General features: G+C 36.6%; 2 protein-coding genes across 3 annotated transcripts in view; one reads left to right on the forward strand and one right to left on the reverse strand.

Moving 5' to 3' along the window:
* fancm (FA complementation group M) overlaps positions 1-526 on the forward strand; it is a 154,314-nt gene extending 153,788 nt beyond the window's left edge. For both annotated transcript variants that reach the window (XM_063047072.1, XM_063047081.1), the window contains one exon: positions 371-526. In XM_063047072.1, the coding sequence (XP_062903142.1) occupies positions 371-515 (145 nt within the window). In that variant the 3' untranslated portion in view covers positions 516-526. The remainder of the gene's footprint in view (positions 1-370) is intronic.
* Positions 527-535: 9 nt separating this feature from the next.
* tpp1 (tripeptidyl peptidase I) overlaps positions 536-12,780 on the reverse strand; it is a 45,439-nt gene continuing 33,194 nt past the window's right edge. The window contains exons 9-13 of the mRNA XM_063047101.1: positions 12,629-12,701; positions 11,200-11,320; positions 10,041-10,199; positions 9,628-9,765; positions 536-1,517 (exon numbers count right to left, since the gene is read on the reverse strand). Coding sequence (XP_062903171.1) covers positions 1,362-1,517; positions 9,628-9,765; positions 10,041-10,199; positions 11,200-11,320; positions 12,629-12,701 — 647 coding nt within the window. The 3' untranslated portion in view covers positions 536-1,361. The remainder of the gene's footprint in view (positions 1,518-9,627; positions 9,766-10,040; positions 10,200-11,199; positions 11,321-12,628; positions 12,702-12,780) is intronic.

A 12,780-nucleotide genomic window follows, 5' to 3' on the forward strand; every position in this document is an offset into this window, starting at 1 on the left:
TTTCACTAATCCGGCACTCCTCAGGTCCCAGTGGTGCCGGATTAGTAAAGGTCGACCTGTACTTAGTGGAACATTCATGAAGTTTATCCTCACTTGCAAAGAAATTTAGTGTTCCAAGGCCCACAGTTGCTCAAATGGTTTAAATTCTATTGCAGGTGCAGTGTTTTTAATACGTAAAGAAGACTGGAAATCTAATGCAAAGATGTCACAAGAATTTATTGATTAAAATAAAATATTTACTTGAAATATGTCTTGCATGTATTAAAGATGGTTATTAACATCTGGGGGCATGGTGGTCATCAAAAGTTATATTACAATTTATTAATGATAAAGGTCTTAAACTAATGGTAATTTTTTTGTTAATTTTCAGTTCAGTGGTTGAAATCGCAACTCAAGCAAAGGTCAGCCACCTGCGAGCTGAAAAGATTTACCGTTACCTGCATTATCTGTTTGATCCACAGATGGTACCTGATCAAACAGGCCAGACTAATGAGAAACGAAGCTCATCATCATAATTTTTTTACAATTTGAAGATTCTTCATATGCACTTTGTGTACAGCTTAATGTAAAAATCATGTAAATAAAATCTTTCAATCATATTTTCAACATATTCAAATACTTATTTTAAAATGTCATTATCAAAAGATTGCAACTGTAATCTTTAACTTGAGCAATTCAACATTTGCAAATTTAAATCTAGACAGAATGTCTAGTTAAAATGTAATCAAACTCCATTGTGCAACTTGGATTCAGTGGGTTTATAATATTTGCCACTGTACCTGGTTTGATTAACTATAAGCCAATATTATAATATGAACTTCAGTTAGTTAAAGAACTATTGATCAGTGAAATACTGTACTTTAGTGGTTAGCACTTGTCTCACAGCTACAAAGACCGGAGGTTCGTTCTTGACCTCTGGTGCTTTGTGGTGTTTGCATGTTGTCCCTGTGAGTGCAAAAACTACCCTCTCCCCCCACACCTTATGCTAAATACATACTGGTCAGTAGGTTAATGAGCAATTGTATCCTGCCCTTAAGGTGGTGTGGAACAGATGCGGATGTGAGCTTGCTGGTTGACATGGGTATAGTAGCCATAATGTACAATTCTGAATATTTAAGATAGGTAGCATCAGTTTAAATTTTAAGCAGCAAAAACATTCCTTTGAACATCAGTGTCTTATTTTCAATATAATACAATTGAATAATTAGATGCTGTATAAACATTTTCATCAATTAAAATGGAACAGACTAGAGCATCAATAACCACACACACACAAAAGGCAAAATTATTAAAGTGGGGTGGGTGAAGAAATTCATCATGTGATTTTCATTCAGATTTCACTCTATCTTGGTTTCTTCAGGTCAGGGATGATGATCTTTCTCCAGAAGTAGTACCTTGAGTAGTTCTGGATAGTTCGGTGTCCCCCATCCTGTCACAGGATCCCAAGATTGAGAAGCACAGAATCCTTTACCTTTAGCTTCTTTATCCAAACAACCGTAATGGCACCCAATAGTTACCTAAATGTAAAATGGAGTAACATTAACAACAGAACCTAAGATATGAAGAATCTAGTAATTCCAGTGAGCCTGAGCTTACAGTTGGAAGGGGTAGGAAGGAAAAAAGTGAGCTGAGAAACGGCAATAAGGGTAGATTGGAGTACATAGAATAAAGCATCTCTTCGAGAGCACCTCAAAGTTCAATGTCATTATGCAGAATGGCCCCATAGGTGCAGTGCAAATTAAATCTCCCTCACTCCCACTTAATATTTTCCAACACCAACGTCTATGTCATAATTTAAAAATTGAACAAGATCTGTTAGGGTACAAGTTGCTTAGAATATAATCATGAAAATGTCTAAATAGATGAGTCTACTAATCCTGTAACAATAAATTGAAAAGTACAGAACTTGAATGTTTTCTATGTTATAAATTGAGTTGATTTCTACTGATAGTAAGAAGATTGCTGGCACACTCTCCCTTTTTTATTCTATGTATCCAAAGTGCTTGTCAACAAAAATATTGAAACTTAACTTCCTGTGTATGCTTCGTTTATTAATGATGTATGTTAGGGAGGTGTTTATGAACAATATCTTAAATGTTAATTAGACACAAACAAAATACTTGGATGATACTGTGAGATACTGTTGGCTTGATACTTAAGGGAGATCTTGTAGAACTAGGAATCAGTTTTTGGAAATACTGTAGTATTCAGCTTATCTTTTTTTTATAATCTTTTTATTAATTTTCAAGTTCATAAACATAATAGTACTAATACAAAAAGATTGGGATTACATTACTGGTAATTGACATATGCAAGTAAAACTACAGATAATACAAGTATAATAGATCTCCCAAACTCCTGATATAGTTTACCACGATAAAAAGAAAAATGAAAAAAAATCACGAGCAAAAAAAACCCCAAAGTAAACTAAGAAAAAAAAACTAAACTAAACCAAACCAAAAACTGATCTAAACAAAACAAGGCTGACATCGAATACAATCATTAACTCCACTCCTCTATCCATATATTCTAGGTTAATAAAAAGGATTCGGAAAAGGTCAAGCTACATCATATGAAAGTGTTGAATAAATGGCCTCCAAGTCTTTTTGAATTTAACCAAAGGATTAAATCACTTCTGATTTTTTTCTAAATTTAAACATGATATAGTTTGGGAAAACCATTGAAATTGGTCTCTTTCCAATTCAATAAGATGGATCTTCTAGCTATTAATGTAACAAATGCAATCATCCGATGAGTTGAAGAGGATAAAGAACTATGATCCGTCATTGGTAAACCAAAAATTGCAGTAATAGGATGAGGTTGTAAATCAATATGCAAAACTGTTGAAATAATATCAAAAATATCTTTCCAAAATTTTTTCAAAAGAGGGCAGTATTCAGCTTATCTTGTCCATTTGTTTCTCCTGGGTATTTTGAAATTTCAAGAATAGTATAGACAATTTTGTACTGTTAGATGCTGAAAATAATTTGTTGAAGACTTTACCTTTTACAGTACAATGCACTGATTTTCTTGTGTATTCTGGAAATTAAATTGGGACTGCTTTATTTTCTCCTTCGATGTTCTAGCTCTTGTGCCTCAGCTCTTCTCTCCCTTTCTCTATTGCATTCTTCCTCCAAGCTTGTCCATTGTCAAGGTTACCTGGTTGTATTCCTGGCTTCAGCTCCTGTATTACTCTTGTTCTTGCTATTAACTACAATCTTTTTTTCTTAAAAGGGAACAGAATATGTTGGCCTTGGAAGAAAGCTGAGTGGGTTTGCCCATATGAAAGCTGGGTTTTAAGATTACATTATACTCACATTGTGTAGGGATTTTGAACTGATTTGTTCACAGGACGTGAATACCCTGGCAATGATAGCATTTATTGTCAATCCCAAATACCCCTAAACTGAGGAGGCCATTTAGTTGACTACATTGAGGTCTGAGTCACGAAAAGGCAAGATTGTTTTCCTAATGGACATGGGACATGAATGAATGACGTACTTTTACAACGATTGGAAGGTTTCATGGCTAGTGAACCCAGCCTTTTATAAAATAGTTATGAATGTTATTACATCAATTTAGAGCATCATGGTGGAATTTAAACTGATTTTCTAAATCAACAGCCCAGAAGTCCAGTGAATTGACCACTATGCTATTGCACACAAAGATGTATAATGTGTAGCTTTATCTCAAAATAACAATTCTTACGGTAAGAGGAACTGGGATAAATTTAAATGTAAGATGCTGCTTGCTAGCCTCTTTCCTGAATATATTATTTCCAGTTTGTACAATTTGAGAAACCTTCTGTAATCTCATTGGTGCACCCGGAGAAGTTAGTTTTTTATCTATATAGGTAATACGTGCTATCTGAATTTCAAAGATGTTGTGAGGAAATGCTTCTACCTACAGAGAATGTTTGGACTCTTATGATACCTCATTTGGTTTACAGATTACCTAAGATTTCTGTGATAGCTATAATAGCTTCAGAAACTAAATGGTGTATTCCTGTTGCTGTGTTTTCTGCAACTATTGCAACTTCCACCAGATTTCTCTTGAAACAATTTACAGCCACAGTGAGAACCAGTTTTACATAGTTAAATGCATTGGGGAAACTCACAATAGGAATTTAAAAGAATCTGCTAGAGGTTACCAGATTCTTGAGTACTGACCACTCCTTGACATTGATGCAGAGGGGAGTACATGTGACTGACCCTTGTACATACGTGTACCAGCATTAATAAGAATGTCTCCAACTCTTCTTCAACACTAGTTTTACAACTACATAGACAATATCTGAAATTCTTTAGCCAGAGGTGGAATTCATTGCCACTGCTGGCTGTGGCGCCAGGTGATTGAATACATTTAATGCGGAGGTTGATAGGTTTTCGATTAGTAAAGGTGTCAAAAGTTATGGGGAGAAGGCAGGGGGATGGTGTTGAGAGGGATGCTAAATCAGCCTTGATGGAATGCTGCAGCAGACTCGACGCGCCAAATGGCCTAATTCTACTCCTATGTCTTATAAGTATTCCATGAACTTTCTCAGCTGGAAAGTGCAGCTTCCCCACACATCCTTAGTATGCAACTCCCTCTCCTTTCTCTAAGTAAAAACTCCAGAAATGCATTTGACTGTGTGTCCAGGAATTGTGGACATTAATGTAGATTCTAACAAATCTACAATGCCTAACTAATTAAGGCTAGGATCTTGTCTTATCCCCATGATGACCTAGTTAGCTTGGCAAACAAGTCATTCCATCAAAGAAGCACATAATGTTAGTGTGTCATGTGGATAGGATCAAGAATGTAGATAAGAAAAAGGTTATTTTAAAATAGACAGAAAATCATAAGCTTGATTTGCACTTATTTTCAATTTTAAGTCAACGTCTAGATCTCTGAGGCGATAGTACAACACCATAACACTGCCACTCGCAGGACTGCTTTACATATACCATTAAAATAAAGATTCTAGGAAAGATGCTAGAGTTGTTGCAATGTTGAGGTGTTTAATAGATTTTCCATTTTCTGGATTTCTTCAGGTACTACCATTTCTTCCTAAATGCCAAACACTTCCTGCTTGGTAGATTAATTGGCCACTGTACCTGGGGTAGATGGATGGGTAGCTGGAGAATTGGTGAAGTTGATGAGCATGTGAGAGAGCAACAACAAAAGGTGGAGAATGGGACTGACAGATTGCTCTGAAAGCTAATATGCATCTGAAGGACTAAGTTACCACCTTCTATAACATCAGAAATACAGCACATCGATAACTACAGTGAATTACCTTCTGACCTGAAGCAACCATCCTCCGATTCTATGTCAAATCTGTCTACTGATCGTTCAAGTCGTGTCTTACTAACTTGATTGAGCTTTTTGATGAGGTGACGAGGGTGATGGATGTCAGTGGAACTATGGCTGTTGTGTACATGGATTTTAGTGAGACCCGTTTGACAAGATCCCTCATGGGAGATTCATCCAGAAGATTAAAGTGCATGGGATCCATGGTGAAGTGGCTGCTGGATTCAGAACTGGGTTGCACATAACAGAAGGTAGTGGTTGAAGGGACTTATTCTGTCTGTGATTAGTGGTGTTCTGCTAATGAGACCTATACTGTTTGTGATGTTTATAAATAACCTAGATGAAAATGTGGGTTAGTAAATTTGCAGATGATACAAAGATTGGTCGTGAAATGGATAGCATGGAAGACTGTCAAAGGATACAACATGATATAGATCAATTGCAGATATGGGCAAAGAAATGGAAGATGGAATTTAGCCCAGCCAAATGTGAAGTGATGCACCTTGGTAGGTCAAATGCAAAGAGACAGTGCACTGTTGAAGGTAAGATCTTTAATAGTGTCGATGAGCAGAGGGATCTAGGGGTAAGTGACTATACATGTTGATAGGGTGGTTAGGAAGGCATTTAACAGGTTTGCCTTTATTAGTCGAGGCACCGAGTTCAAAAGTCAGGAAGTTATGTTGCAGCTTTATGAAACTCTAGTTAGACTGCATCTGGAGTATTGCATAAAGTACTGGACAAGAAAGGATGTTGAGCCTTTGGAGAGGGTTCAAGAGAGGTTTACCAGGATTTTGCCTGGATTAGAGGGCATGTGCTATAACGAGAGGTTGGGAAAACTTGGGTTGTTTTTTCTGGAACAGTAGAGGCTGAGGGGAGATCTGATGCAGATTTTTAAGATTATGAGAGGCACAGATAGAGTAGACAGACGGTATCAGACATTTCCCAGAGTTGAAATGTCTAAGACCAGAGGGCATGCATTTAAGCTGAGAAGGGGTCATTTCAAAGCAGATGTGTGGAACAAGTTTCTAACACCAAGAGTAGTGAGTGCCTCAAATGTACTGATTGGGGTGGTGGTAGAGGCAGAAACATTAGAGAATTTTAAGAGATAACATATGTTTCAATAGGCAATGTACGTGAGGAAAATGGAAATATGAACATTGTGTAGGCAGAGGGGATTAGTTGAGTTGGCCATTTGATTACTAATTGAATAGGTTTGGGCCGAATAGCCTTCTCCTGCGCTGCACTGTTCTATGTTGTATATATTTGTCTATTTTTTCTCTGCAGTAATGTCTTGTTTTTGCACACACTTCACTGTCCTGTATGATTTACATTCTGTGTCTGTTTATATGCCTGTGATGCTGCTGCAAGTTATTCATTGTACCTGAACCTCTCAACACTCGTGCATATGACAATAAATGTGACAAATTTATGGGCAGCAAGTCCTAGATCATTACCACTCTATATAAAGGACTTTCCTCATATCCCACTTGTATCTCTTCCCTGTCTGAATCATTTGCTAAGAAGAGTGGCCTTTCTCTAATTATCCTACCTTGGACACACTCCTGTTAAGATTTCTTCTCAGCACCTTTGTGCAGGGAGAACCATCCTAGCTTTGCCAGAATAACCTTACATTTGAAACTCCTCATCCCAGGAACCTTTTTAGTAAAAAAATTCTCTGTGCCCTCGTGGATCTTCACATCTTGCAGCAATCAGAATAAATCATATCAGTTTAGTTGTGACCTCAACAATTTAAAATATCCCTCTGTGCTTTCCTATATGCTCTCCAAGATCTGAAATCGTATTACTAACTACTCTGTCAGCCATTCTACCACTTCCAGTGATTTACACAGATAGATAAGCAGAACATGATATTCCCCACATCAATAAATGTCATTCAAAATACCAGAGGAACTCAGCAAGCCAGGCAGCATCAGTCCTGACAAAGGGTCTTGCCCGAAACGTCGACTGTTTACTCTTTTCCATAGTTGCTACCTGGCCTGCTGAGTTTCTCCAGCATTTTGTGTGTGCTGCTTTGGATTTCCAGTATCTGCAGATTTTCTTGTGTTTGTTAATAAATGTCGTTCCTCATTCTTTGTGCAAAAACCACTTATATCACACTTGCAAGACACTAGACCATTTTACTAATCTTTCATGGAGTCATCTGCAAATTTTAAAATGTTATCTCGTTCACCTGTATCAGCAGTGGCAATACTAGAATTATTGAGTCTGTAAAATAATAATTTATCTTGCATTCTGCTATATGCCAATTAGTTTAATCCCTGATCTGCTTATTCCATGGCCTCATTTTTGCTCAACTCCCTTTTCTCAAATGCTTTCTAAAAATCTATATGATGGCATCCTTTGTAATCCTTTCACTATTAGCTCACTGGTAAATTTGAATCAGCCGGCTGGTGGTGTAGTGGCATCAGCGCCGGACTTCGGAGCGAAGGCTCTTTAGTGCAAATCCAGCCGGCTCCCTTGCACGCTTTCCATCCATGCTGGGTTGAGCGTCGAGCTAGCAACTTGGCCTTGTAAAAACAAGAAAGCCTGCTTAAAAAATGCCGTCATATGACGGCGTCCCGATGACTCCACTCGGAGTTGAAGGGTTTCTTCTTCAAATTTAAATCAGATTAGTCAAACACAAACCCCTCCAAGTTCAGACTTCTCCAAAAACCTATTCTGATCATGAAAGGAGGCCCATGGGCCCAACTCGATTTCTATACCCATCTACATTAATCCCATTTGCAGCAATAGATTTGTACCTTTTATGTCGTGCCTACTTACGCGTCTGTCAAATGCATCCTAAATAATTACACCTCATTCCATTACGTCCTTTGACAGCATCTTCCTTGTATTAACCACTTGTAGTGTTAAAATTATATATCCTTTACATCCCTTTAAAATCCTCTCAGCTTAAATCTTGTTTTTGATGGGGAAAAGATTTTGATTTTTAGTAATGAATGTTTCTGATAGTCTTAAGGAAGCAAACTCTAGCAAAAGTATTAGAAGGTTAAGAAAGTCAAGGTAAATGAATGTTTGCTGTAACAGTTGTTAAACTGATCTGCCTGTACTATTCAAGTGTCTTTAGAACTATTACATTATGTGGCAAGAATGCAAATCTGATTAGAAGATTTCATTCTTGGAGTTGCAAGGAACATGGACACAGATTTGAGCACAGTAAAAACAGTAACACTTTTGTTGTACTGCAGATCATGGGGCTTTGCTATTGCTTGGGTGGTAGGTGCTGATGCTTCTTGCTGAGGTAAATGGGGAAGCGTGTGGGTTGATGCTTTGCTGCTGTGTGTGAGTAGGAGGGGGAGAAGGGGGCTTTGAGGTTCAAATGTTTTTACTGTCACCCATTGTTTGGGGTACTGTTTTCATGAATGTCTGCAAAGAGCAAGAATTTCAGGTTGTGTATTGTATACATTCTCTGATATTAATGGAACTATTGAACCTACAATAGATCAGCACTGTTTTCCTAGGTGATTTAAATGGTTACATATTCCCCCAGCACTATCTGATGAACAATCCATGCAGCAGTGAACACCAGCAGGACTGAAATAGGTTTTAATGTGGCTATCCATTTCTCTCAATTAACTGCAATGTAGGATATTGGCAACATTCCTCAATGGAATTCCAGTCAGCTGCAGAAAAGGTAAATTGAATTGAAATTGGTTTATTATTGTCACATGAACCGAGGTACAATGAACCATCTCAGTTTTTTTAATAAAATCCTTACATGCATCCAAATCTGGATCAGTGTGGCCATCTGAAAAAAAAATTAAGGACCCATTCATATACATATTGTTTAATTTCTATAAGTCTTAGTTACAAATCCCCTAATGCAAATAAACCTTTGCTCGCTACTTCAATCAAACACTAATTAAGGACGATTTATGATAAATGCTGCCACCTCCTGTACAGTAAGCAGCATGAGACTGGGAGGTTGCTAATCCGTCTATGTAGCACATTATCCAACACTACCTCCAATAGCTTAAGCTCCAGTCTAACTAAAGGGTATGAACAATTATGTTTTGCTTTGCTGACACTACATTGTGAGCTGGGTAGTTACAACACAAAACTACACAGAGGCTGGTACAATGACATTGCAGGAAGCACCATTCTACAGGGTCAAGGTGCACAGTTGTTACAATGCAGATGCTGAACCTGCCATGTCTTTGGTTCATCTGGAGTTTACTCAGCAACTTTTGTCAGAAAAGGTAAAAAAAAAGAAACCCTTTTCTAGAAATTCTTCCAACATATTAAAAAAATAGCAAAAAGTATTATAACAAAGGACAATGGCAGTTTTGAGTCAATAGTCACATTTTAACTTACATCAAAGAATGCTCCAGATGTCCCATTCTCCTGTATTTTGTAAAGCAAGGGGTTTATAAAACCAAGAGCTGGAAGACCTCGTTGAAATCTATTATCATTAATGAGGGCCAGGATACCACCAAATACAGGGGTTGAAGCCTGAAACAAAAATTTAAAAAAACATTTTAATAAACACAGTAACACAAAATTCAATTATTCGTCTTCTAATACGTTAATGAAAAAAATCAAACTTCATAGACAGAAAATGCTAATTTCCAAATATTTATTCAATGATGTCGATGGGAACTGGCTGTGTCCTAATAAAAAAAATTGAACTAGACTGGAATTATAACTACAATAATGATTTTTATCTAATTATGGTTAGAGGTTTAAATATAAATGTATAAATTATATATGTAAATAACTCCACTCACTGATGTTCCAGAAACCCAAGGAATGGGGATTAAATTGACCACAGCCCAGTAGTTATCAGAGAGTGCTGCTACATCAGGGTAGGCACGACCACCGGCATTATAGTAGGTCTCTGGAGGAAGAGATTTTATCCTTTTGAGATAAGACTTCACAGCAGCAGCCTGTAAAACAAAAGTACAAATTGTATAACCATTACCTAAATATACTAAATCTATTTCAAATGTCTCAACAGAAAGTTAAAGGAAATTTGACCAAATCTTTTCTTTAGTTTCTTATTTTTTCTGAACTGTTCTTATAATATTTTGATCTATGTTTGCTTCATAGACAAAAACACACAAAAAATGTTCAGCGTTATGTTTGTACGCGAGTATAGAATTTTTAAATATGGTCAAATAACAGAAATATGTTGAGAATTAAAATGAGCGAAGAAAAAGTATTCTGGAAAGCCAAGGCACAAAATGTCTTGGATTTCTATCTTTTTCACCTAAAATACCACTTTAAAATACATTCTACGCTGAAACCCAAGTATATTGTAACAAAGGGAGGAGAGTTAGCTTTTATGTCCCTTTGTGCTAAGTTTTTAAATTTCTTCCTTTCCATTTGTTCAAACGGAAAGTGAAAAATGATCAGGATTACTCATTCTAAGTATGTTTTGAAGTTAATTTGTCAGCCTGATCCAACTTCCTGATCCAACTTTCCTGTTTAAGTTGTACTACAACATTGTTCTTGTTTTCACATACAGTTTTCTCCCAACAAGTTAGTAATTTTAAAAAAATCCAAAACATTTCTGTAAAGCCGTGTCATTTCACTGTCACTAATAGCTCAAAGTATATCATTTTCAATAAACTCAGTCTATATGGTTCATTTGCAATTCAGAAAATCATCTAATTTTACTGACGCAAACTGAGCAAAGCAGAAATGGAACAATAGAAAAATAGATGGGTTTAATCTACATCAGTAATCTGCCAAGCTTTATTCTCATATCATCATGCAACAATGTGGTATATAATATTTAACACAACTACTTTATTGGAACATGGTAACTAGCTTAGATGAAACCTTTATCCAGATTGTTTTTAAGCCAATCTTATTAAACCAACCAATTCCTTAGGAAGTTTACTTCAGTGAGACAAAAAACAAATGTTCAACTGGTTTACTTAACTGATAGTTGGGCATTTTAAACACAGTACTGAATCCACCACCACTGATGTAGTCTGTGACCTCGTATGTAATTTGAAATGGATTTTTGAAAGAAGTTCCTCCCACAGTGGTAACATAAGGACTAAGAGAGAGAAGTTACATAATCATTTACGTTAGGGATCATATTCAGTGATTCCATTCTTTCCAATTTTATTGGATGCTTTTTTTTTTCCAAAATCCACATTTTTGTTAATTTCTTTTGTAACAATGACCATTCAGTAAACGTTGCCTTCTGGATGTATACAACTTCTGTAAAATAAAATTTGAAACTTGTCAAAAAAAAAGTGAACATCTAAGGGCAAACAACAGGAATTCTGCAGATGCTGGAAATTCAAGCAACATACATCAAAGTTGCTGGTGAACGCAGCAGGCCAAGCAGCATCTATAGGAAGAGGTGCAGTCGACGTTTCAGGCCGAGTGACTGGGGGCTCACATTATCCCTTTGACAGCAAGACCGTCCAAAATTGACTTTCATACACAGCTTCCTTTAACCTTTGTCTAAAACAGATTAAGATTGAATTTAACGTGCCATAGGGGTCTTAACCATTATAGCAATGTTAATGTATAAATAGGTGGAGTGTGGGCTGGGGATGTTGTGTAGATTAAATTTCAACCCTTGAAGTGATTAGTGTGCACACATTAATGCTCTCAGGGATTGGCAGCAAATGCCAATGGGCCCAGCCTACCAATTGATTTTGTGTGGAAGCCAAATGGTTTTCATTTAACAACAATAACCGCAGTGGAGAAGCCAGTTTGGTGAGATACAAGCCTGAAAATAATTCAGGGCTCTCACTGACATTGGTGGGAAATTTGGTTTTCCCATTCATTTTACAGCTACTTGGAACAAGGGTTGGAGATAATCCCTCGTGCTTTTCTACGTTCCTCAGTACAACAGAGAACATATAAGTTCCTTCTGTTAGCTGTCTGCCAGTCAGCCTTGCAATCTTCACTTAGACAAATTAAAGAGTACATTAACTTTTTTTAATTTTGTGAGGAAAACCTTAACTGTTTGAGACTATCCATTGTCACAGGGAAGCACTATGACTAATGGGCATCAATGTGAAATTCAACTCTTCTGTGTGTTGAAGTGACACGTTGCCACCTCTGATTTATTACAATAGTAATTCAGCATCTTAAGACCTCAGAAAAGGTTTTCAACAGATATTAGTTTAGCCTCAAAAGCTCTATTTTATGCATATTTTATTGCTAAAATATAAATGAGCCGTTGAACAATGATGAACTGTAAAATTACATAAATGCAAGCAGTTTTAGCAGAGTCAATTTTCATCAATATATTAGCTAGCATATTTAAATATTTGATCATACAAAGTAGATGGTACAATATTACCCAAACACTGATTAAAACAGAATAGTGCATTTCTGTCATTACCTAGATGCAGGAAAACTTGGCCTGAAGATATTTTTGCCTTTTCTAATTTCTCTGCAGCCTGCACCATCATCACCTATAGTGAAAGGGAATTAAGTGTTAAAATGATGAATGAAATTAAACTTTGACTTTGAATCTCACTCATATATAAATAA

This window comes from Mobula hypostoma, chromosome 1, assembly GCF_963921235.1.
Source record: "Mobula hypostoma chromosome 1, sMobHyp1.1, whole genome shotgun sequence".
Lineage (NCBI taxonomy): Eukaryota > Metazoa > Chordata > Chondrichthyes > Myliobatiformes > Myliobatidae > Mobula > Mobula hypostoma.